At 34.9% G+C, this 25638-nt stretch overlaps 2 protein-coding genes across 5 annotated transcripts in view; one reads left to right on the forward strand and one right to left on the reverse strand.

The window, feature by feature from the left end:
- Positions 1-5503, forward strand: part of LOC140445515 (ATP-binding cassette sub-family C member 4-like) — a 104611-nt gene extending 99108 nt beyond the window's left edge. For all 4 annotated transcript variants that reach the window (XM_072537587.1, XM_072537588.1, XM_072537589.1 and 1 more), the window contains exons 15-17: positions 426-724; positions 4432-4847; positions 5059-5503. In XM_072537587.1, the coding sequence (XP_072393688.1) occupies positions 426-724; positions 4432-4847; positions 5059-5332 (989 nt within the window). In that variant the 3' untranslated portion in view covers positions 5333-5503. The remainder of the gene's footprint in view (positions 1-425; positions 725-4431; positions 4848-5058) is intronic.
- A 6588-nt stretch (positions 5504-12091) lies between these two features.
- Positions 12092-15996, reverse strand: LOC140446483 (uncharacterized). Its single transcript, XM_072539036.1, has 3 exons — positions 15604-15996; positions 15072-15493; positions 12092-14783 (listed from the first exon to the last, which is right to left on the reverse strand). The coding sequence occupies exons 1-3, from the start codon at positions 15994-15996 to the stop codon at positions 12092-12094; spliced, it is 3507 nt and encodes a 1168-aa protein (XP_072395137.1).
- Positions 15997-25638: the final 9642 nt, after the last annotated feature.

Raw genomic sequence — 25638 nt, forward strand, 5'->3', positions numbered from 1 at the left:
AACAGTTTAACTATGCTATCGATTAGTAAATGTTATTATGATCGATTTCGAATCTATTATAGAAGAACATATTGTATGCTTTTAGCCAATTATTCAAAAAATTGTGATATCAACTGTTAAATTATTTTAATCAAGGCATCTATTGCTAAATTATTGCCTATTATATAGAAGTTGTTATATTAAACTTGGCAAATAAAATAATGATTACTTAATTACGCCAGTAGTAAGCAATTAAAAATTGAATATGTTACACTACGCAGATTTCAAAAAAATTGGACACAATAATTGGCAGAGAATCTTAACTTACACTGTAAAATAAATTAACAATACAACAATAATACATAAAGTATTTTCATAAACAATATCGAAAACTATTAGATAATGGGTTTTAGTAATATATTTTCAATTTTTCTTTTATTTTCTAGCTTTTAATTTAAAGGGAGGTGAAGTAGGTTTGGCTATTACACAAGCAACAGCACTAGCAAACTTCCTACAATGGGGTATGCGACAATCTGCCGAAGTAACCAATCAACTTATGAGTGTAGAAAGAATATTAGAATACAAAAGTTTAGACAAAGAACCACAACCAGTCGTACCTAAGAAACCTGCCAAAGAATGGCCACAGAAAGGAGAAATTACTTTTAAAGATACATGTTTGAGATATTTTGAAGGAGGACCATTAGTTTTGAAACATCTTAATCTAACCATTCAACCCAAGGAGAAGGTAATCTATTTTTTGTTATTTCTTTTTATTTTATATTATGTACACAAGATAGACAATTATATTACAACTATAATTTTTTCCTCTTAAATTTGTTACACGTAGTCAATGATATTTTTATGTCGTCACAATCATCCAACTTCTTAACAACGATATTCTTTGAGAAGAGAATGACTTCTTCGCAGTTTTGGCGGTGGAATGTGACTCAGCATGGAAAGCCAATAGTTAGGTGTGGGTTTAATTGTATCTGAGATCATTCACATTGTCTGGTTTAATTGGGTATCAATAATCTTCATGTGTTTGCTATTGAGCCATACCAGGGAAGCATGAGTAAACAAGTCCGAGAGTAGAGGATCTGAGTATGGAGGCTGAGGACGCCCATGTGGTGCCACATAGCTTTTGGACATTTATTTCGCATTTTACTTTTGCTGCCGTTCTGTGTAGGTGTTCTTTAAAACTCAATCTTCTGTGCAGAGTCACTCCAAGATATTTTGGTGTTGAGTTATGAGTGTGCAGTCAATTTTAAAAGTAAACGGAGAGTATTTTTGTTGGCTTGCACATTATTCAGATGGAAACAGCGCACTTCGGTTTTTGTTGCATTGGGTCATAGTATCCTGTAATATCCATGTTATTATGTCTTGCTGCAATGGTCCAGTCGTCAGCGTAGCCAAATGTCTGCGAAGTTGTCACAGGTAGGTCCGCGATGTATAAATTAAACAGTAAGGGTGCCAAAACATATCCCTGTGTCAATCCAATACTGAGCTTCATTTGGATGCTTTTAAAGTTGCCCGTTGTTACTTGAAACGGTCTGTCGGTGAGCATGCTATCAATGAGTTTAGTTACCTTTTGACATGGATTAGTTTGCAGATTAGTTCTTGTCTTCAGACAGTATCGAAACAGCTGATAGGTCAATAAAAGCAATGGATGTTTTTTACTTTCTTTCTTTGAAAACCTGCTTCAATATGTGTTGTTAGGGATAAGATCTTACCTGTGCAGCTGCGGTTAGGTCTGAACCCTGCTTGCTCATTAGATATCAATTCAAATATGCTTCTACTAATTCTGTTGTAGATTAAGCGTTCTAACAGTTAATAGACACAGCTCAGCAGTGCAGTCGGTCGGTAGTTTTGGGGCTTATCATTTGTCTTTCCTGGTTTTATTGTGGCTATAATGGAGGCCGTTTTTAGTGAATGGGGGAATTCTCCTGATTTTAACATGTATTTATGGAAATCAGCCAGCCATTTCGTAGCATATTCGCTACAGTGAAGTAAAAATTCTGGATGGATTTTATCGGAGCCAGGTGCCTTTTCAGACTTAATTTCTGATCTTGCTGAAATAATTTCTTCTGGTGTAAAACCGTCAGAGTATTCAGATGTAGGCGGGCAAGCAGACTTTAGTATTTTTAGTTCTTGTTTTACTTTGGTGGTGTGATTACGATCTCTAGGTGCTGTTGAGGTTACTATAATGTGGGAGGCCACTCTGTTGAGAGCTATTGGTACTTTGTCTCTAGTTGGGAGTCTGCTACTACCAAGTTTTCTAAATAAAGACCAAGCTTTTCTGCTTTATTTACCTAAAGTCTAAATTTTCCAACGTTTCCATCCATTTTTGTCATCTGGCTGCATCCAAACTGTGCAGTAGTTCGTCCGCAATTTCTCGGTCTTGGCTTTCGTGGTATTCTTGATACAATTTCTCAAATTTTTCATCCCATTCTGGGACATACTCTTTACGATATCCTTTGGGAAAGGTTTCCTCGTTGTAGAGATAACTACGCCATCAAATCTCTTGTAGTTTGCACGTGTTGGAGTTGTCCATCCCAGACATTTGTTCAATTTCTCCGTAAAAGCCGCCTAGTCTGCTTCTTGAAAGTTCCACCTAGGTCGAGCAAAAGATGATATTATTGGTATTTTGATGACAACTTCTATCACAACTGGTCTATGTTGGGTGTGTGCAAAATCTGAGAGTACTGTACGTGAAGCTGCCAGTGATTGATTGTTTTCATTTGTGGAAATAAACCATAGGTCTGGGTTGTATTTTCGCCTTCAGGCTGTAGATCAAAAAGTTCCCCGATCTTTAGCATCAAAGACTAAATAAGTGTCAGCCTCTTTGCTCCAGTTTAGCAGAGCCTCGCCGTTTTGATCACTATGCCCATACTTTCAGAGTCCATACTGACTGTTGAAGTCTCCAACATAAACTAAGGGGTGTGGGTGGGCGTGAATAACATGCGGAGGCCACAGTCTGATGTAGAAGAAATGTATGCATTTTCTAATTTATTTCGAACATAGGTTGCCACTCCATAAGCTGGATGTTAAGTTACACCCAATAAATCGTAACCATGAATTCTTCCTCTAGCCAGAATTTGTTCTTCGTTTTCTACATGGGTTTCCTGAATTGCGACAATGTCAATATTATGTTCAATGAGTACCTTTTGAAGGTACTCACATTTACTTCTACTAATACCTTCTATATTTAAATGGCAGATAGATTCGGATGCTTGATCCGAGTCCTTTTGTCGCTTGGTCCTAAGAAGGTCCATTTAAATTGTTGGTTTGAGGCATAGCTTGTATTAGTGATGTATTCTTCCTAGGAGATCTAGAGATTCTAGATTGTCTGGCTGTCTATTGTGCTTGTTCATTTAGCATTACCCAGGGTACACATGTAGTATTCTACTACGGACGCAAAATAACTTTACACCCCAGCACCATGGGGTGTAAAGCCTGGAGTTCCCTGTTATCTGATCTCACTACTTAGAATAAATAAGGAGTTCGTTCTGATGAAACTTTAAGCTGGGATCCAACGGAACGTAAAGCGGCGTTCTTCATGGCTTTACAGTTGAAGAAGAGAAATAGAAAATAGGTAATAGTAAAAGACAAAATCTAAAAATGGGAACCAACGCAATGTAGAATATCGTTCTTCCCCTCAATACTTGTGGTTTATTATCCGTGAAATGAGACAGAACTGTAGTTTTATGGTCGGCGCGGCAGTCCCGCTATTTGACCGTAAATCAACATGGTTTAAAGGAAGGTCAAAAGTTGATGAACAGTAACTCTTTCGACGTGACTAGAGGTTGGTACGGTCAGTGTCGGGGTAATTTTACTATGGAATGGTCTAACGAAGTTGTGTTAGAAATTTTGTCATTGTATAAATTACCAACTTAGTAAAACCCTAAACTTTCGAGGGGACACGCTACATCGTAATAATCAGACCACCTATTTCCTGGTAGGTCGAGTTAATTTATTAAAAATAAATATTTATTAATTTCATAATAACTTAGCAGGACGTGAACCGGCGAAGTGCATTGCTCTACGTTTCGTGGGGTCCCGGCTTTACATTTATATAAAATTGGCCTGCTACTCTCACATCTATTCTAACATTTGTTATTGCTTCCTCACACGTGTCTCTCACAATCTTTGCATAATAACCATTGACTCATTATTGGTCAGACTGCATTTTTTTTATTTAAAATCTAAACTTCAAGTAGGGACTAATCTGCTCACCTTGTTAAAGCGAATGACTTTCACCAATAAATGAAAACCCACTTAATAAAAACACGGCATTTTTTATTTCTAAATAGATTATAGATATAGTATATAGATATCCTAGCCAATTCTTTAATAAACCAATATTTTAATACCATTGAAATTTTAACAAAATGTGTATGCACATTTTACCGATAAATTCATTAGCGTGAAAATAATTGATATTCTTTGTTCTAGGTTGGAGTTGTCGGCAGAACAGGTGCAGGAAAATCTTCCTTAATTCAAGCGCTTTTTAGATTGGCTCCAATTGAAGGAACCATTAAAATCGATGAGATCGACACCAAAGATATTACCCTCAACGATCTCCGTTTGAAAATCTCTATTATTCCACAAGACCCAGTTCTATTTTCGGGAACTTTAAGATACAACTTGGACCCGTTCGAAGAATATTCAGACGAAGTTTTATATAGAGCTATAGAAGATGTAGAGTTACGAGATCCTGCTAATGTTATTAACCGATTGGAAAATAGAGTCATGGATAGAGGTTCAAATTACAGTGTTGGACAAAGACAGTTAATTTGCTTGGCGAGAGCAATTCTTAAAAATAATAAAGTTCTGATGTTAGATGAAGCTACAGCTAATGTGGATCCACAGTAAGTTATACTTATATATTTTATTGTATCAGTAGTTTCTTTAGAATATTTAACCCTTATTTGACCTTTATTAAGCTTTTAACGTTGCTTTGACTAGTAGATTTTAACTCTTTCACCATTAACTTCTAAGCATTTTAACCAATTATTTAAAGGTATTCAAAAACAAATTACTTCGAAGTTATTTTATTCATAAATTACTGATTTATTACAGAACTGACGCTTTAATCCAGAAAACCATTCGAAAGAAGTTCTCAGATTGCACTGTGATAACCGTCGCACATAGACTAAACACAATCATGGACTCTGATAAAGTATTAGTTATGGATGCTGGACAAATATCTGAGTTTGATCACCCTCACACACTTCTTCAAAATAAAAATGGAGTTTTCTACAGCATGGTTGCTGAAACCGGCAGAGCAACAACTGAACAGCTAAGAAAAATTGCATCAGATAGTTATCAAAAACTACAAGCACTACCAGAATAATAACGAATATGTTGTAGACCTAAGAATATTTAAGGTTATTCAAATAATCTTTGATGATTGCATTAAGTTAAATTTAAATAATAACTTCCTACTTACAAATGTGTCTTTTTACCATGTTTTTATACTATAAAAATTGATTTTAAAAATAATAAATGTGTCTTGCATTTTTAACAGTTGTTTTATTGTGCTACTTTTATCAATTTTTTCATTAGTAACGCTAGTTAACAAAAATCAACTTTTTTTTGACATGGATAGAACATGGTTCATTATGTAGGTACAATATCATCAGACACAATAACATCTACTTGATAGTGTCGTTGAGAGGGAGGCAGGTCTGGATCTGAACATACGGAAAACCAAAATACTCGTAATAAGTAAACAATAAATTACTATTAATTATATTATTATAGCTTCAGAACAATATTAAGTAAACAATAGTATATAAAATCGTCTATATATGTATATAATACCAAACTTGAGCAAGTTGATAAAATCGTTTACCTTGGACAGCAATTAAATTGTAACGCAGAAAGTCACGGCGAAATTAGATCTAGGATAGAGCAGGCTAGAGCGGCTTTTAGAAGGATCTCGAAGGTGTTATGTAACAGAGACCTAAAATTGGCATTGAATATCCGCCTACTTCGCTGCTACGTGTTCTCGGTCTTACTTTATAGTGTCGACTCCTGGACTGTGAATAAAATTGATCTTAATCGCCTTGAGGCTTTCGAAATGTGGTGCTATAGAAGAATTTTTTTTTTTCAAAAGAAGAAAGTTTCCTGGGTGGAGAAGATTCGAAACTACACAATACTAGAACGTCTGAGCAAGACTAATGAGATCATAAAAAGCATCAAGCAGAGAAAGCTGGAGTATTTCGGACATGTAATGAGAGGTCCCAAATATAGGTTGCTACAAAATATCATGCAAGGAAAAATAGCAGGCAAACGCAGTCCAGGACGAAGAAGAACCTCATGGTTGAAGAACTTGCGAGATTGGTATAGTGTTGATACAAGCATGCTATTTGGGGTGGCAGTGAATAAAATCTATGATGGTAACCAACATTCTGAAAGGACATGGTACATGAAGTAGAAGAAGTTCGTTATTATTTGAAATCAATACTAGAAGTCTTTATTACACAAAACAAACTGTAGTGGTGTTATTTACAGGTACAAGATTGATACATAAAAATTACGGAGAATTGTTTACAAATTAAAATCGAACACACCCTTAACAACGTCGTTAACTACTTCACCTTTTAATATCCAAAAATCGGCGTTATTTCCGGGTGCGACAAAGGGATAATCGAATTTTTTTCAGGCCAAAGCGACAATACCAACTCCCTCTTATTTTGCCGACCAACATGTATATTCTGTTAGGTCTCACATCCTTCCCTTTTCCCTCCAAGGGCGTCTGATATCTTAGCATATGTTTTATGTAAATTTACTTTTTATATAAACGAAATAATTTGTTTAAAAATAATAATTGTATTTATATGAAGATATTTTTACACGAGAAGTGTGTTAAAAATTTACACTGATTTTTTAATATTGTTATTAAGAATTAATCGGATGATATTTATGACTTTTACATTTTAACAATCGTTGCAAATAGAATCTTTTATTGACAAATATTCTTTTAATTTGTCACTTCTTATTTAATTTATTTATTTTGTTATTTTCATGCAGTTTTTAATCTAAACCTGCTTTGAATATATAAATGATGACTAGAAACAAATTCATGGTGAGTAGCGAATTGATGTAAATACCCGCTATTTTATGACGCTAACCTTAACGACGCCATCTTGTGGCTCTAGTTCCGTGACAACGCCATCTTGTGGGGCTAGTTTCGTGACGCTCACCATAGCATTTTACTATAGAGAAAAAAGTAATATAATGTTAGTATAGAAGCTTCGCTTCAATAAACTTGATTTTTTTATCACCCTCACTTAATTTGCTACGAAGAATTGTGAATTGTGGGGGAATATATCAATTTTAGTATGTTCTTCGCTTGTATTTTGAGAACAACATCTGAAGTGGAAATTGAAATGTCAAAAATAAACTTATATTGTGGCTTATTCCCAAACGCAAAGAGTAATTATACTTTATCTTTTCTAATATTATCTGGCATTCACCTGGAGCTTTTTTATTTCTTATAATGCTTATTGCGATTCTTATTTCATCCTCTGTTATATCTTTAGATTTAACATTTTTTACTATTTTCCGGTGTTTTAGTCTTTACCTGAGTGTGGTGTAACTTTGACTTGACTCGTATAATGTTTGGCAGTAGTTTTCTATCATGGTGGTTATTTTTTAAATTTTGGCAATTTTCCTCTTTTTATCATTAGTTAGTTTTGTAATTAGATTTCTACCTTCGCTTCTTTTCTTCTTCCAGTCTCGTATGCCTTTCTTTTCTCGTAGTATTTCATTTAACTGCCTTATTTTGTTCTTCCTTATGTTGTCGCTGGGTTGGATCTGGGGGGTTTGGGCTCGCCTGACGATCTGTCCAATATAGTCTCTTCGTTGAGGTCACCTTGGTAACCTCTTCGTGTTCCTGGTATCCATCTGTACATGGTACAAATAAAAGACAAAAGAACAGTTCAAATAAAGAACTGTAAAAAACTTTATTATTGTTTTTAATACAATGTTTTATCAGACGGAACGGAAATACAGGGTAACTGTTATAACTTATAACGGGTCTAATAAGAACGATAACGTATGTTGTTGCCTTGAATCGGCGAAGAAGAAAAAAAACATCGTCGTAGCACTGAAGACTAAAACGTTACTTCGACTAGAGACAAACCGAAAGAGCCCTACGAATCGTCTATCACCAAGAGAGAAGGAAGCTCCTGGAATACTATGGCCACTTATGCATTTTCATGGTGCCTTACAGAGTGATTTCGACCAGCCAATTGGAAGAGCCTTCTGCGTAGATTCAATCTTTGATGGATTATCGATATCTCTTACATGGGCAATGAAATAAAAACACATTTTAAAGGTGAAAAATATCCATCCACGAGTCTAGGTTCGTAGCCGGAGCCGGATCAAGACTAGCCAGTGTCTTAAAAATGTCAAATTTATACATTTTCTTTTGTCTCGATATAGGCATTTTCAGGTCAGTTGGCCAATAGTGAAAATTGTATATGTTTTGAGGCGGGGCGATGCGTATCGGAGTGCATTAGTCCACAAATAATGCACGCTATGACACCGTGTCACGAAATACCCTTTGGGCACGAAAGCAAAAGGTGCGTGCATGAAAAAACGATGTATTCCGAGGAATACATCCGGATTGTGTCGGCTTAATTAATTGTCACGAATTAAATTTTATCCAAATGAACTTATCTCTGTTATGAGAGTAGTTCTTTTGAAGTAAATTTCATTGATGGCAATTTTGAGCTGACAAAGTTAAGTAATATGTTTTTTCAGCAAATTTTGTTTAACCAAATGATCTCATCGCACACTCAGCAGAAACAATTTATAGTCTTAGGCCGATAAGATTTGTTTATTTAGATTCCTCGTGACTAAATTATAATGGGAAAAAAATTGAATTATTCAGTGGGTGTCCGTAACAATTAAATTTTTTATTAGCTAGGGTGACATAGTTTAAAAAATATCGATACGATATTACTGTCGGCGTCGCAATGCAAGAAGATTATTTTTATGATTAGAGGGCGGCTATTCTCAAAATATGGACAATTAAATTATCTTGGTTTCAGAGCGAAGAAGTCGTCTGCTGGAAAAGAATGTACAAAGTATTTTATTTTTAAATTGTAATTATGACCTCTAAGCACGTGTCAAATGTGTTTTTTAATGAATATTTTGATTCGGTATGTATGTTTATGGTATTGTTTGTAATGCGCATAAGTCCAGTTTTTCAAATTTTTATTACATATTTTTTTGCGTCTCATAGAGTCTTTAAGCATATACCCGAACTACTATACTCGATAAAACCACACTCAGTCCTATCTGCAAGACGCAAGAGTCTCGAAGGCTTAGTCTTGCTTTTGCTTAAATCTTGCACGGTCAGTCTTGGTCTTGCTAAAATTAGGCGGTCTTGTTCTTGCAAAAACGCAAGAACAAGACCAAGACTGCAAGACCAAGACCGATTTTGGGCAATATTAATCTCAGCACCGGTCTACGTTCAGTCCGGAGACTTGTTGCTCAAGTGTTTGTGCCTACTTGCCCAGATTTTTTGTTTTTATAATTTTTCTTGATGAAAGTCCAGTAGTTGTTGTATAATCCTCGCCTCTTGGGGCCCACACAGTGCGGCGATTAGCAGTGTTTGTCAACTTTTAGCTACAAACTGTCCTCTGTTAGTATATTTGCTCTTCACTCTAGTGTTTTGTTTTCTCTCTAGTAGTTTACTTTGTTTTGTTTACTTGTTTTGATTTGTCTCACTCCTTTTTTTTTGGTTTGTCTTCACTTTTGAGAATGACAAGATTTGAAAATGTAGGCATATTTAGATTGGCAAAATACTACCTAGATAAAGTTCCGGTTGGGGTTTGACAGGTGTGGTCATAATGGTAATGGTGTTCTTGGAAACACCTTTATAAGAAATTATTTGGGATATAAATTGTTGATCTTAGAAGACAAACAAATAGGTAAAATAATTTGATTCATTCATTTTATAAAAAAAATCTTAGCAAAGATTAAAAAAAAATCTTTTGATACTTCTCCCATTTTTTGTTGCATTTGTACCCAGTACAAGTATTTGCGCCGAATATAAATAGAACACGTGCTTGTTTTATTGAATTATATTATATTTAAAGTCATTTTTAACCTTCCACTGCATACAGAGGTGCAAATCAATTGGTGTCAAATACACTTGACTTATAGCGACTTCTGTGACTTTCCGGGCTTGACTCTGCATTGTATACACATCAGTTCTCCTTGAACATCAGGAAGAAGCAGAACTAAGCTGACTAATAAAAGGAGGTAAACTCGGAAAAATTACTAAATCACACACACACACACACACAAACACACACACACATTATATATATATATATATATATATATATATATATATATATATATATATATATATATATATATATATGTTTGGGGATTTCTTCCCGCTATTGATTTCACTATGAATGTAATTAAAAACCAACTTGTTTATTTGAATTTTATTTCTCAAACGAACATGACAAAATTGTAATCCTCCACTTACGGAGTCTTGACAAAAAGTCCCGCGTCAGCGAGTCAGACCGTCAGGCCACCTGTTGTCCTTCAACATCGGCGATGAAGCTCACATGCAGCGTTGCCAAAACAGAATTTACAGAAAAGTCTGAACATATTCCCCCACCTTGAAATATTATTTCAACACAAATAAATGTCACATAAAGTCAAAACATGTTGTAAAAAAGAAAAAAAATAAGTACATAAAAATAAGGTTACACGCTGTCAATTGGTAAGGGACACACTTTTGAAACTGAGCGTTTATATTCGCCATTTGTAGTTTTAATACGCGCAACCCGAACTTTGTTATCAGGCCCAACATACACTTCACTTACACGTCCCATCTTCCATTGACATGGAGGAAGATTGTCTTCCTTCAGCACCACCAATTGTCCAACTTCTAAATTTGGTTTTTCAGTAAACCACTTCCCCTTCTGTTGCATCTCGGTAATGTAATCCAAAGACCACCTTGCCCAGAAGTGCTGTTGAAGCATTTGGATGTGTTGATACCTAGATAGTCGATTCATAGGTACTTCTCGAACATCAGGATCCGGTAATGAGGTGAGTCGTCGTCCAATAAGGAAATGAGACGGGGTAAGAGATTCAAAATCATCAGGACTTGAGGACAGAGGACATAAAGGTCGTGAGTTTAGGATAGCTTCTATTTGAACTAGAGTGGTATAGAAGTCCTCAAATGTAAGAGTACAATTTCCCAAAATTCTTTTCAAATGTTTTTTACATGATTTTAGTCCCGCCTCCCATAGACCACCAAAATTTGGTGACTTTGCTGGAATGAAGTTCCAATTAATACCTTCGTTACTGACAGCATTTGTTAAAGATGGTGAATGTGACAATAAAAAATCTCCCAATAATTTCAGTTCTTTATTAGCTCCAACGAATTGTGTACCATTGTCGGATATTACTTTTAATGGTTTACCCCTACGGGCAACAAATCTACGACAACACGCGATAAATGCCTCTTTTGTCAATTCCGACACCAACTCAATATGAATTGCTTTAGTAGAGCAACATATAAACAAACATACATAGCATTTGGACAACTTAGCGATTCTCCCATACTTACTTTTAATTTGGAAAGGACCAGCATAATCCATCCCTGTCACATAAAATGGAGGTGATGGCGTTACCCGATCCTTAGGCAAAGGAGCCATTATTTGAGAAAGTGGAACAGGCTGGGCCTTGAAGCACTTTACACACCTATGTATGACATGTCGTATAAAATTTCTACCCCCAATTATCCAGAACTGCTCACGGATTGAACTTAAAACCGCCTGTGGACCAGCATGTAACAGACGTTCATGTTCCCATTCAACCAACAACTTTGTTAACGGATGTTTAGAGCTTAATAGAGCTGGATGTTTCTTCGCATACTCCAAACTAGACAATTGCAGCCGACCCCCCACCCTGAGGATACCATTCGCATCAAGAAAAGGACTTAACCTGCGGAAGGTATTATTAGATAACAATTGCTTTTTATTAGACAATTCTTTAATCTCTTGCGCCCATGATTCCTTTTGCGATAACTTAACCAAAATATCCATCGCATGTGCTAACTCTGCAGGAGTTAAAGCACCGGATAATGTGTCTTTATGCAAGAGATTTTAAAGTATCTTAGACAATAGGCCAAAGACCTTTTTATTCTAATTATATGACCAAATATATGAAATGGAAACTTATATACATCCTTAGCATTTTGACAAGTTCCAACATGCACTCTAGTCTCAGGCATATCACTAAGTTGTTCAGGAACTGAGTTAGGCCATTTTTGTTCATCCAAACCCAACCAATCTGGACCACACCACCATCTTTGACAATCCACCAGTTTTGATGGAAAAATGCCTCGAGATACGATATCTGCAGGGTTTTGATCCGTCCTCACATGTCTCCACTCTTTTGGGTCTGTCAATTCCTGAATTTGGCTTATTCGATTTCCCACAAATACCTGAACATCACTAGGTGACATTTTTATCCAACTTAAAACAACAGTAGAGTCACACCAAAAGACCGTTCTTCTAAAGTTTATCGTCATTGCTTGTTTGACCTTAGCTGCCAGCTTACTTAATAACAGGGCTCCACACAGTTCCAGTCTGGGGATGGTTAAGCTTTTTAATGGTGCCACCCTAACCTTTGCACACAACAACTTTACTGAAACATCTCCACACTCGTTCACACTTCTTAAATAAATACAACAACCATAAGCATTTATAGAGGCATCACAAAAGCCATGAATATCAACCACCGTTGCACCAGAACATACGACCTGCCTAGGAATTGCTAACTTATTTAATAAAATGAAATCAGATTTTAATCTAGACCATTCATCGTTCAATTCACAAGGTAATGACTCATCCCACTTCAAATCCAGCTTCCACAGTTTTTGCAACATAATTTTGGCTAGAACCACACTAGGTGCGACCAGCCCCAACGGGTCAAATATTTTCGATACATCTGACAGAATATTTCTTTTTATGTGCCTTCCATGTCCAACTAAAAAGTCAATTTCAAACAACAATTCATCCTGCCTAAATTTCCAATACAATCCCAACGTCTTGTTTTGTTCTTTCTCCCCGAAATGTACCTGATCAACCGAAACTGAACTGTCTAACTTCCGTTGAACTTCTACATCATTTGATACCCATTTCCGCAATTCCATACCTCCAGCTTTTAGTATTGACACCATCTGGTTACATATTTCCAATAATTCGCCTGCTGTCTCTGCTCCTGTTAAAACGTCATCAACATAAAAGTCTCTTAAAATTACTTCTGCTGCCTTAGGATACTCCTTTTGACCATCCATACCTAACTGTCTCAAACACCTGATTGCAAGATATGGAGCTGATCTCGTCCCATATGTTACTGTGTTCAAAGTGTATTCTTCCAGCTGTTGACTAGGAGAACTTCTCCAAAATATTTTCTGCAAAGACCGTTGGTTAGGTGATACCCAAATCATTCTGTACATTTTTGCTACATCTGCACAGATCACCTTAGCATGTTGTCTAAATCTTAACAAAATCAACACAAGATCCTCCTGAAGCTTTGGTCCAACATGTTGAATATCATTTAGAGACACGCCGATGTTTGTTTTCATTGAACCATTGAAGACAACTCGCAACTTAGTAGTGCTTGAATTTTCATTCAACACTCCATGATAAGGAAGGTAATAAGACATTACACTTTTTGAAGGTTCCGATAATGACATGTGACCCAGTGATATATACTCATTCATAAAGGAGTCGTACATACCTTTCAGCATAACATTTTTCTCTAACCTTCTTTCCAACGCCAAAAATCTGTTCTTAGCTTCAAGTTTAGAATCCCCCAACTGTGCCAACTCTTCTTTAAATGGAATTCTAACGATAAATTTACCATCTTTTTCTCTCTTGGTATTTTCCACAAACATCCTTTCACACTCTAATTCACCGACAGACAATGCCTGCTTCTCCTGAGGAATTTCTTCCAAAAAAAATTTCTCTAACTGATTTTGAATGTCAACTACATTTAAATTACACATGGTTGAGTTAAATGTCTGTAGATTCTGCATCGGTCCAGCCAGTATCCACCCCAGCAATGTCTTCTGTAATATGGGTTGAAACTCAGATAGTTTAATCTGTCCTACACAAAGAAGACTATAGAAAATCTCAGCCCCTAGTAACATATCCACTTTAGCCGAACATCCAAATCCAGCATCGGCTAACGATAAATGAGGGGGTATATCTAATTGACATGTATTTAGATTTTGACTAGGTATAAAACCACAGATCTTTGCGACAACTAAACATGAAATTGTTTTCTGAAAAGAACTATGAATTGACTTAAATGAGACTATACATCTACCACTAACACCAGAAGACTTTTGATTTATACCAAAAATTCTCATTGTGACCGTATCTTGTTGAAGATCCAACTTAGTAGCTAACTCAGAAGTAATCAAGTTTGGCTGACTCCCAGAATCCAATAAAACACGACATGTTTGCCATGAGCCATCCTTTGCCATTACCTGTATCAATGCAGTTGATAGTAGTATCTCGCCTGGTACCTCTATCCCATTATCCAACACAACTGACCCAACATGTTGTAGAACCTCTAACGCCTGTGAAGAAGACGTTCCAACTTGCAAACCACCACCACCAACACTGTCACCTTCTCCAAATTTCACTCCATCGTATTCCTTGTTACCACTGGGTCGACCAACTCCCGTTTCTGTATTTGGTCTTGTATCGTAATGTAGCAGTGTATGGTGTTTTTCCCCACATTTCCTACAGTTACCTGATTTACAGTATTTACTTGTATGATTTGCCTTTTTTAAGCAATTTAGACAAAGTCCCAACTTTTTTGTTTGTTCATACCTCACATATGTTCTTAATTTTCCAAATTCCTCACAGTTATTAATATAATGTTTATTTTTGCAATAATGACAAAACGGATCTTGATTTGTCAAACTGAATGTATTAGTTTCTGTTAAGTTTGACTCTGTGCTCACAAATGATTTATGTCGTTGTCACTTATTATTTCCATTCCTGTTATTGTGGCTACCAGCACTATACCCCTTATTTTCCTTGACCTTTTTTGAATTTCTCTCAATATTTTTCAAAGTATCTACCCTCTCATTTAGAAATGCTTTAAATTCATCTAAAGTAGCTACTATTCCCTTTGGTCGTTTTTCCTCCCAACATCTAAATGTATTATCATCAAACTTTTTTGTTAGGCAGTGTATAACTATGGGATCCCAACTTTGCACTGAAATGTTAAGTTTTTCCAACGTTAACAAGGTTTCTGTAATAGTATCCAACATATTTCTTAACTGATCAGCTGATTCCCTTACCAAATTCGGAAACAACAACAACGCATCTAAATGAAAATCAACCAACATAGGAGTATCATCATACCTATCACACAAAAGTTTCCAAACAATATTATAACTAACTGAGGTAGTCTGTCGCTTTTGCAAAACTTTAGTGGCATCACCCTGTAACGCACGTTTTAAAAAATGAAATTTTTGAATGTCAGTAATGCTTTTATCATTATGAATAAGAGATTCAAAAGAATCTTTAAATTCTAACCAATTTTCTACAGTACCATCAAACGTTGGTATCGGAATTGGAGGTAATTTAATTTTAGTCCCCCACCGTGTACTTCACTGACCACACTTTGACTATCATTACTATTGGGGAGATCTCTACTGTCATTCACAATCTTTCTAGTTTTCGAAATAGTTTTATAAAATAAGTTTTCAAAATTTACTATCTCAGATTCACTATTATATTTCTCATCTAACAGCCCTATTTCTCCCTCAATTTCTTCAAATTCATCTAACAATCTCTCCGCTCTAGATAATCTACTTTCTAATTCAATAAGTAATTGCTCATCATTAATTTTACCCTCAAAAATATTAATATTATCCATAAATTTTGAAAAATTAGTCAATTTTGCTTTAATATTTCCCCTCTTTCGTACTAAACTTTCCGCCATCTTATTAATAATATAAATGTAATATTACTTAATAAACCAAAAACCAACTAGTTCAAATATAAAATATATTTTAAAAGGAAATATCAGGAAAAGAAGGACTCACCTAACTTCCAATCTTACTGACCTCTAATTTTGTCGTCGTGAACCGGTATTGAAAAAATCGATAATCCAACAGCACGTGTACCCATAAACTTGATTTCGGAATTCCAGCAATATAATATTTAATATTATGACTGACCAACTATATTTTACATCCATCCATCCGCTCGAATGACCACTATGTTTGGGGATTTCTTCCCGCTATTGATTTCACTATGAATGTAATTAAAAACCAACTTGTTTATTTGAATTTTATTTCTCAAACGAACATGACAAAATTGTAATCCTCCACTTACGGAGTCTTGACAAAAAGTCCCGCGTCAGCGCGTCAGACCGTCAGGCCACCCTGTTGTCCTTCAACATCGGCGATGAAGCTCACATGCAGCGTTGCCGACGTTGCCAAAACAGAATTTACAGAAAAGTCTGAACAATATATATATATATATATATATATATATATATATATATATATATATATATATATATATATATATATATATATGTTTGTTTTGAGGTTTCCGCGGGAGCTATATGTGCTGTCACTATTTTTCCGGGATTGACTCCGCGTTGTAAAATGCTGGTTTTCTTGAAAACCATTGTTTTGGCGACGTTTCGGCAAGGTCTCACTTGCCATTCTCAAGCCTGGTGGATCTACTTCTCGTCGTTACTCGATTAGTACTATATTAGTACAGTACTAATCGAGTAACGACGAGAAGTAGATCCACCAGGCTTGAGAATGGCAAGTGAGACCTTGCCGAAACGTCGCCAAAACAATGGTTTTCAAGAAAACCAGCATTTTACAACGCGGAGTCAATCCCGGAAAAATAGTGACAGCATATATATATATATATATATATATATATATATATATATATATATATATATATATATATATATATATACATATATATATATATATATATATATATATATATATATATATATATATATACATATATATATATATATATATATATATATATATATATATATATATATATATATATATATCGTCCCATGTATGGTAAAGTAGCGAATCTGCGAAATTCACGAAATTGCATTAACCAGTTAGGATTACATATTATAACTAGATTTACAGTCTGTTAAAGTATTGAATATGTATCTTCAATATTAAACTCAGGAGAATCGATCGAGCAATCGAAGTGTAAACACGCTATCAGTTATAGCAATTAGTGATAATTGAATTTTAATTTTACCAAGTTTAAAATAATTATTCATAATTTTTATCTACTTATAGTTAATTTTCCTAATCAAATAAGTATGTAGTGATAAGTAGTAGTGAGTGCAGTCTCTTTGCATCTTTAAAACTAAAGTAAGATGCACAATTATTATTTTATTTTAAAGTAAATAAACAATCTACTTAAAGTAAGAAATAAAAACAAAGACAGGTTTCTTATTAATTAGTTTTCGTGCCTCTTATCAGTCTGATTTGCTTCAAGGCAGGTCCGGCCTGAGGGGGTACAAATAGTTATTTGGAAATAATGGAACTTCAAAATAATGCTGCAATTATTACTGTCAACAATACTAACAATCAACAACAAAGTTACTCAAGAGCTCTTACCCAACCGAAATTCCCTTTAAAAAATCAAGCTATAATTTTCAACTCCCTTAATGGAATAAAACTAGAAGAATATCTTATATCCATCGGAACGAAATTTGGTCCGAAAAATATACTTTTCTCGTCTAGGATATCTAACAATAGAATATGTGTTTATCTATCCAGTGTGGCAAAGGTCGATGAATTCATGAACACTGACAATGGAATAATTACAGTAAATTCAGAACAAATTCAAACTCGCAGATTCATTACTCCAAGCCAACGCTTATTATTATCTAATGTGTGTCCATCTATCCCACATGATTGTATAGAACAAGAACTCCGAGAACAAGGCTATAACTTAGTATCTCCTTTAAATTTTCTCAGAATTGGGACAACCAACCCTGAGTATAAACACATTCTTAGTTTTCGTCGTTACATCTATATATCACCTCCCAACAATACGGTCCCAGACTCGATTTTATTATCTCATGATAACATATCATATCGTATTTTTTTGTCTCATGAAAGCCAGCTGTGTTCAAAGTGTAATCAAACAGGTCATTTCTCAAACAATTGCTTAACTGCAGTAAGTCAAGAGCCTACAAACAATACCAACATCCCTACCTCACCAAATGAAATCCCTATCATGACAACTGTACAAGTAAATGAAAAATCTTCACCTTCCCAACCTCTAACCCATAACATAGCACCAAATACACAAAATAATAATAACGATATAGATAAACAACCAACCACAGACATATCTACGCCTTCCCCAAAAATAAAGGAATCAGAAAATGTACAACAAACAGGTTCCAAACGCAGTATTACAGACGTAATAACACCTCCTCCGTCCTCACAAACTGAAGTTACATTTTTAGTACCAACTACGCAGAGAAAGAAGAAATCCAAAACTGATACTGAAGAAGAATCATGCTTGCCCAAAACACATGAACCAAAATCTAATGAAATACTGCCGTTACTGGAACCAACTAGGAAAATATTCGAAGAAGAATCGCTTAAACTCAGTTTTGATGAAATCGTCGATTTCTTTGTAAATGTTAAAGGAAACACAGATCCGTTAAGCTTAGTTAAAACATATACCGAGAATGTTCATGATTTTTTTGAACCTATTAGCTAAAATTCATCCTTATTACAAAGACCGAAGTATGAAAAACAGAAGCACGAGAATAAGACGTAAGATTATGAAGCAACTAAAAATGGACCCGATAGCAATGAAGATATATCTAGAAGAAGAATCCGACACCTCTGTCGATTCAGCATAAAGTACATAGTAAATAGAAGCAATGGCGTCCATAATACAATGGAACGTAAACGGTTTCTTCAGCCGTTACGAAATGCTAAAGCATATTATCTCTGAAATCAACCCAAGGATACTTTGTTTACAAGAAACCAACTTTAAGGATTCTAGCCATGCATTCAAGTTTCAAAAATACTCAAACTTTTTCAAACACAGACAAAACGCTGATATAGCCAGTGGAGGGGTTGCTATTTACGTCGATAAACAATATGAAGCCCAGCAATTACAAATCAACACACATAGCTTTGAAGCAGTAGAGTAGCGATTACAGTAAACATGGAACAAACAATCAATATTTGCAACATATATTTACCTCCTGATCAAATTATAGTCCAAGAAGATTTTGATAATCTACTGCAACAAATCCCCAGCCCCCGCATTATTTTAGGCGATTTTAATTCACACAATCCTATGTGGGGTTCAACAAAAACTAACGCTAGAGGCAAGATTGTGGAATTTTGTATGACCTCACAAAATCTTAATTTGTTAAACGATGGTAGACCCACCAGATTTAGCATTCAAACGGGTAGTCAGTCGGCCATCGACATATCTTTATGTGATCCAATATTATCCCCAACACTAGAATGGGACGTTATCCCGTACCTATACGGAAGTGACCACTATCCCATTAAAATTACGTTTCCACAACAAAAAAATAACAATATTACCACAACCCCATCGAAATGGAATACAAAAAATGCAGACTGGGAGAACTTTACAAAATACATACAAAATGAAATAAACAACATAAAAGATATTACTCTTAATGACATAGATAAAGACCTAGATACCTTCATATCAATAATTAAAAAAGCAGCAGAAAATCATATTGGAAAAACAGAAACACTAAAATATCATAACCTTTACCATGGTGGACCACAGAATGCAAAGAAGCCGTAAAAACGTATAAAAGAGCCTTCAATAGGTATAATCATCACAAAACTAGTGAAAATATGGTAGAATACAAAAAACGTCGAGCAGAAGCTAGATATATTCTCAAAAAATGCAGGAAAACATCATGGCAAAAATTCGTTGCAAGTATAAATAGTTCTACCCCAGCAAGTAAAGTGTGGCAAAATATAAGGAAAATATCTGGAAAAAAATGTTCAAATAAAATACCTTTCCTGGCAAAAGATAACAAAATTATAAGCGACCGAAAAGAAATTGCGGAGCTATTCGCCGGTGAATTTGAGTCAAATTCAAGTAACGATAACTATTCACCGGAATTTAAGCTCAAGAAACAAAGCATAGAAAAAACGAAGTTGGAATACTACTCTCAAGATGATAATATACTAAATGTGCCAATTACAATGCAAGAACTAAGGGATGCCCTAATGTCAACTAAAAACTCCGCTCCAGGTCCAGATGGCATACCATTAATTTTTTTGTTAAACCTACCAGAAAGTGGAATGTCTTGGCTGCTAAAATTATACAATTTTATATGGACAAATCAGGTCTTTCCATCTGTATGGTCGGACAGCATTATAATTCCTCTGCTCAAGCCCAACAAAGACAGAACAAAGGTAGACTCGTACCGTCCTATATCACTCACTAATGTATCCTGCAAAGTTCTAGAAAAAATTATAAACAAAAGACTATTGTGGTACTTAGAACAAGAAAAACATTTAATTCCACAGCAAAGTGGCTTCCGTCAAAATAGATCATGCGTAGATAATCTATTAGATTTAGAATCAGAGATACACGAGGGTTTTGCAACTAATCAAGAAACCATCGCAGTGTTTTTCGATATTACCAAGGCGTACGATACAGTTTGGAGGTTTAACATTATATCAAAATTACACAAATGGGGAATCAGGGGTAATATGCTAAGATTCATAGAAAACTTTCTTCAGTCAAGAGCTTTCTCTGTGCGCGCCGATAATTCCACTTCAACAAAAAGAATTCAGGAAAACGGAACACCTCAGGGATCAGTTATGAGTCCAACTCTCTTTCTTGTCGCTATCAACGATATACTGGATCATTGCTCCCCGCTAGTTAAGGGAAGACTATATGCCGATGATCTGGTTCTATTTGCAAAGGGCAAGAATATAAAAATGCTTCAAAAACACTTACAAGAATCCATTTACAAACTAGAGATATGGTCTACATCAGTAGGTGTACAATTCTCCACACTAAAAACAAGATGCATGATTTTCTCAAGAAGGCACCGGATGCAAAGAACTACACTAAAGCTGTGTGGCAAGCCGCTGGCATTCTCAGACAAAATTAATTTTCTCGGAATGGTTTTCGACCAAAAACTAACATGGAAACATCATATTTCAGAAATAAAAAAGTCTTGCCAAAGTGGATTAAACGTAATGAAAACATTATCAAATAAAAAATGGGGAACCGACGAAACCACATTATTAAATATTTATAAGTCACTTGTTAGATCAAAAATAGATTATGGGGCTATTGTATATGACTCGGCTAAAAAACACGTTACCAATCAACTTGAAATCATTCAAAACACAGCACTTCGGATCGCCACAGGTGCATTTAGAACCACACCCGTTAAGAATCTCCAATGTCTTACAGGAGAACCACCTCTTACCCTACGAAGGAAGTATCTAAGCCTTTCGTATGCATCTTCAGTTGCCAGTAACAAATTCCACCCAGTGTTTCGAAATACATTTACGGACCGGTATCTAGAAGCTTATAAAAAAAGTAAGTTCGATCCACCTTTCTATGAAAGAGTCCGAAGAAATTTAAAAGATCTGCAACTGCAAATTCCTGACCTCTATCCTTCAAATCTAAAAACTCCCCCTCCCTGGTTAATCATGATTCCCGAGATCAATACGACACTACTCCAATATCACAAATCAGAGACATCACCAAATGTAATCAGACAGTCATTTTTAAAAGAACTCGAGACTTACGGGGAAAGTTTTTGCATTTATACAGATGCCTCCAAATCTGCAAACGACGTAGGAGCAGCATTTGTCACTCCACGTGCATCCTTCCAATTTAAATTAAGGTCGGCCACCTCTATATACTCAGCAGAGTTATATGCAATATTACAAGCCCTCATTCATATCAAAAGTACAAAACAGTCTTCCTCCGTCATTATCTCAGATTCTCTAAACTCGTTAACAACAATTGATCAACTATTCACTAAGAACCCTATAGCCTTACTTATCAAGAAAGAACTTGCAGCCTTACAAGAAACTGGTTCCGAAGTCAAATTTATATGGGTTCCATCTCACATGGGAATACAAGGTAATGAAAAAGCAGACCTCCAAGCAAGGGAAGCTTACAAAAACGATCATGCTACAATAGTGTCAAAGACTATTTCCACTGATATAAAACAGTTCGTCAAAGAAAAAGTGATCAGTGCGTGGCAAAATGAGTGGAATTTATCGGAATCTAAACTAAAAGAAATTAAATCGACAGTGAGTCCGTGGCGCCTAGTGAACTTAAAAAGAGCTGATCAAGTCAAAATCTCTCGACTTCGATTAGGTCATACAAACATTACACATAAGTACCTAATGAATAAGGAAGACATTCCAGTGTGTGAATACTGTCAAATCAACATTACTGTTAAACACCTCCTAACAGAATGTGGAAAATATACAGTCAACAGACAAAATAACAATATTTCCAACAATTTAAAAACAGTATTAGGTGAACATTTAAACATCAAAGACTTAATTAATTTTCTTAAAGATACATCTTTATATAATTTAATCTAATGTAAAAACTAATGTCGCTAATGACCCAAGTGGTTGAAGCGACTATTTTCTTTGTAAATAAATAAAAAAAAAAATATTAAACTCATAATTAACTGGTTAAAAGTAACGTATGTGCTTGTCTTTCAACTTTTGCAACAGTGAACTTACGAATAATTAGATTCGTAAGTTTACCGTTGGGATTTATTAAGTTCTACACGTCCAAAATTACGAATATTGCACATTCGCGAATTACTAGAAAGAGAATTAATATTTTTATATTACTGGACGGACTGTAAAAAATGTAAAGTACTTTTAGTAAAGTTTGCATTGCCAATGAAGAACGTGCTAAATATGGCGAGAATGATGAAGAATCTTATAAAGAACAATGCAATCGGAAAGAAGCTGCTCGAAAACTAAGACACAATGATAAAAAAATTGCCAAAGAGCAAAACAATATTTTAGCTTTTCAGTCAGATCTTCAAGCTGTTCTCTCTACTCCGAAAGGACCTAGTGGCCCCTTCTTTTATGCTAGAAAACTTACAGTTTATAACATGACAATTTATAATCTTAAAGATGCAAGTGCAACTTGTTATGTTTGGGACGAAACGGAAGAACGACGTGGAAGTGTTGAAATTTCAACATGCATTTTTAAGTATATAATGGCACGACCTACGGTAGAGTATATGCGAATGATGTCTGACAGTTGTGGGGGCCAACAGAAAAATTTTAGGTTTATTATAGTCGTCTGTATGCATAGCCTTAAAGAGCAACCAAATATAAAACAAATTGACCATAGATTTTTTGAACCGGGACACAGTCAAATGGAATGTGAAAAATGAAATTGAGCAAAAAGCTAAGAACGTACCAGTGTACACAACAGAAGGTTGGGCTTAAGTTATAAGAACAGCTCGCAATAAACCTCACCAATTTGAAGTTAACCCTTTAGTGCACCAAGAATTTATGGATTTTTGTCCAGATAAATGTAATTTTCGTGGTGAAGACAACAGTAATACAAGTCTACCGTTTAGAAAAGCAGTTTGGTTTATGTACAAAAAGACAGATCTAAATGCCGTATTCGTTAAAACAAACTATGAAGAAACGACACACTCTGTCAAATATGTACTTAAATTACAACGAGGTCGTCCATCAAACTTCAAACCAGCTACGCCTTATACTAATCACCTCCCCATTTCCATTGCCAAATACAGACCTGAAAAAGTTATGCGAAGATCTACAGATTCTATGTGCATACCATGGATTTTATGAAAGCCTTCCTACCCAAACTCTTATAAGGGATACTCTGCCTGAACCAGATATTTCAGAAGAATCTGAATATGACGACACAATATAATTATATTGCTTTTTGTTGTAATTTTTGAGTTTTGTGTTTGGTCATGGTTTTATTTTCATATTTTTTATTTTGTATTGTGTCCTAGTAGCTGTCAATAAAAATTATTATTAGTAGTTAGTACCTATGTTATTATTATGTGAAGTATATCAATTTTTTCGCATATAAGCTTTAAATTAATTGTAGGAAATGGTGCTTAATATAAATACTAAAGTATATTCAATACTTTACATTAGCCTAAGTATATTGGACTAAGGGATAATTTTGCAAAAGATAACTAACGAATCTGCGTTTTTTTGCTTTGATAAAGGATATTGAATTTTAGATTAAGTTAATTATATAAAGGCACAATTATAAAATCTAATACAAAAATGTCGTTTATTTAGGTTAATATTTTTCACAATAACTTGAAATGTTTTTTAGCTCTCCTGTAAAATTTCAATTTTGCAGATTCGTTACTTTACCATATGAGGGACGATATATATATATATATATATATATATATATATATATATATATATATATATATATATTATATATATAATGTAGCGAGATTATTAAATAAAACGAGCGGTTCGAATTTATATAAATATATTTATTTATAAAATCCACAAGGAAAATAATTCCTGCAGCTGGCTGTATACCACGTATCACCAAAAAGAGGTTAAATCTTTGTAAATGGGTAAAATGGGTATATTTAAAAAACCCTTAAAAGGGCTACATCAAAAACACGAACGTTTTCGGAACAACAGTTCCATCATCAGGTTAAAAATACAGGTAAACATGCCTGAGCCACCAAAATATTAGGGTAAAAACCCTTTAAAATATATAAAGTTAACAAAGATTGTACATAATGTTATTATTTGATAATAACAATATTTTAATTAAATTTTACTTCAGGTAACATACACCCATGATTTAAGTGAGTTGACTCTCCGGACGCTGGAACTATCGTATCGGTAGCAGGAGACTTTCCTTCCATTCCGCTGTTACTACTCTGGTATTTATTTATATATTAAAACTAATCCAAAAAATAATAACACAAAACAAAACTCCTCAAGAATGGAGATCAAAAAGGGAGACAAATCGGACTCGGATAATTACTGCGGAATTAATTCATTAAACATAATACTAAAATTAAGAACAAAACTGATAGGCAAGAAACTGAATGAAATTATAACACTTGCAGAAAAACAACAAGGTTTTAGGTCGGGAAGATCATGAACGGACGCTATATTTATAATGATGCAAGTGCAAGAGAAATCGTTAGAATAAAACAAACCAGAATATCCATGTTTCGTGGACCTTAAGAAAGCATTTAACCGGTTTACATTAGAGGACGTTATCCACTTATTATTCGTAAAATAGATACCTCTAGGAATAATCAAAACGATGGAAAATATCTGCCAAAACAATACAAACAAAGTAAAAGTAGAAGAAAAACTGACTCTATTGAAGCTGGCAATGGAATAAGACAGGGAGATTCCCTGAGTAATCCATTGTAAAACCTTATTAAAGGCCTGACCAAATAAACTTGCCATCTGGAATTGTGTCACTACACGCCCAGGATTGCACCGCAGCCACTTCCTTACTTCGTTACCATAATACGTGCTTAGAGGTTTCGTGAAACTCACGAAAGCAG

Source organism: Diabrotica undecimpunctata, chromosome 7 (assembly GCF_040954645.1).
Source record: "Diabrotica undecimpunctata isolate CICGRU chromosome 7, icDiaUnde3, whole genome shotgun sequence".
Lineage (NCBI taxonomy): Eukaryota > Metazoa > Arthropoda > Insecta > Coleoptera > Chrysomelidae > Diabrotica > Diabrotica undecimpunctata.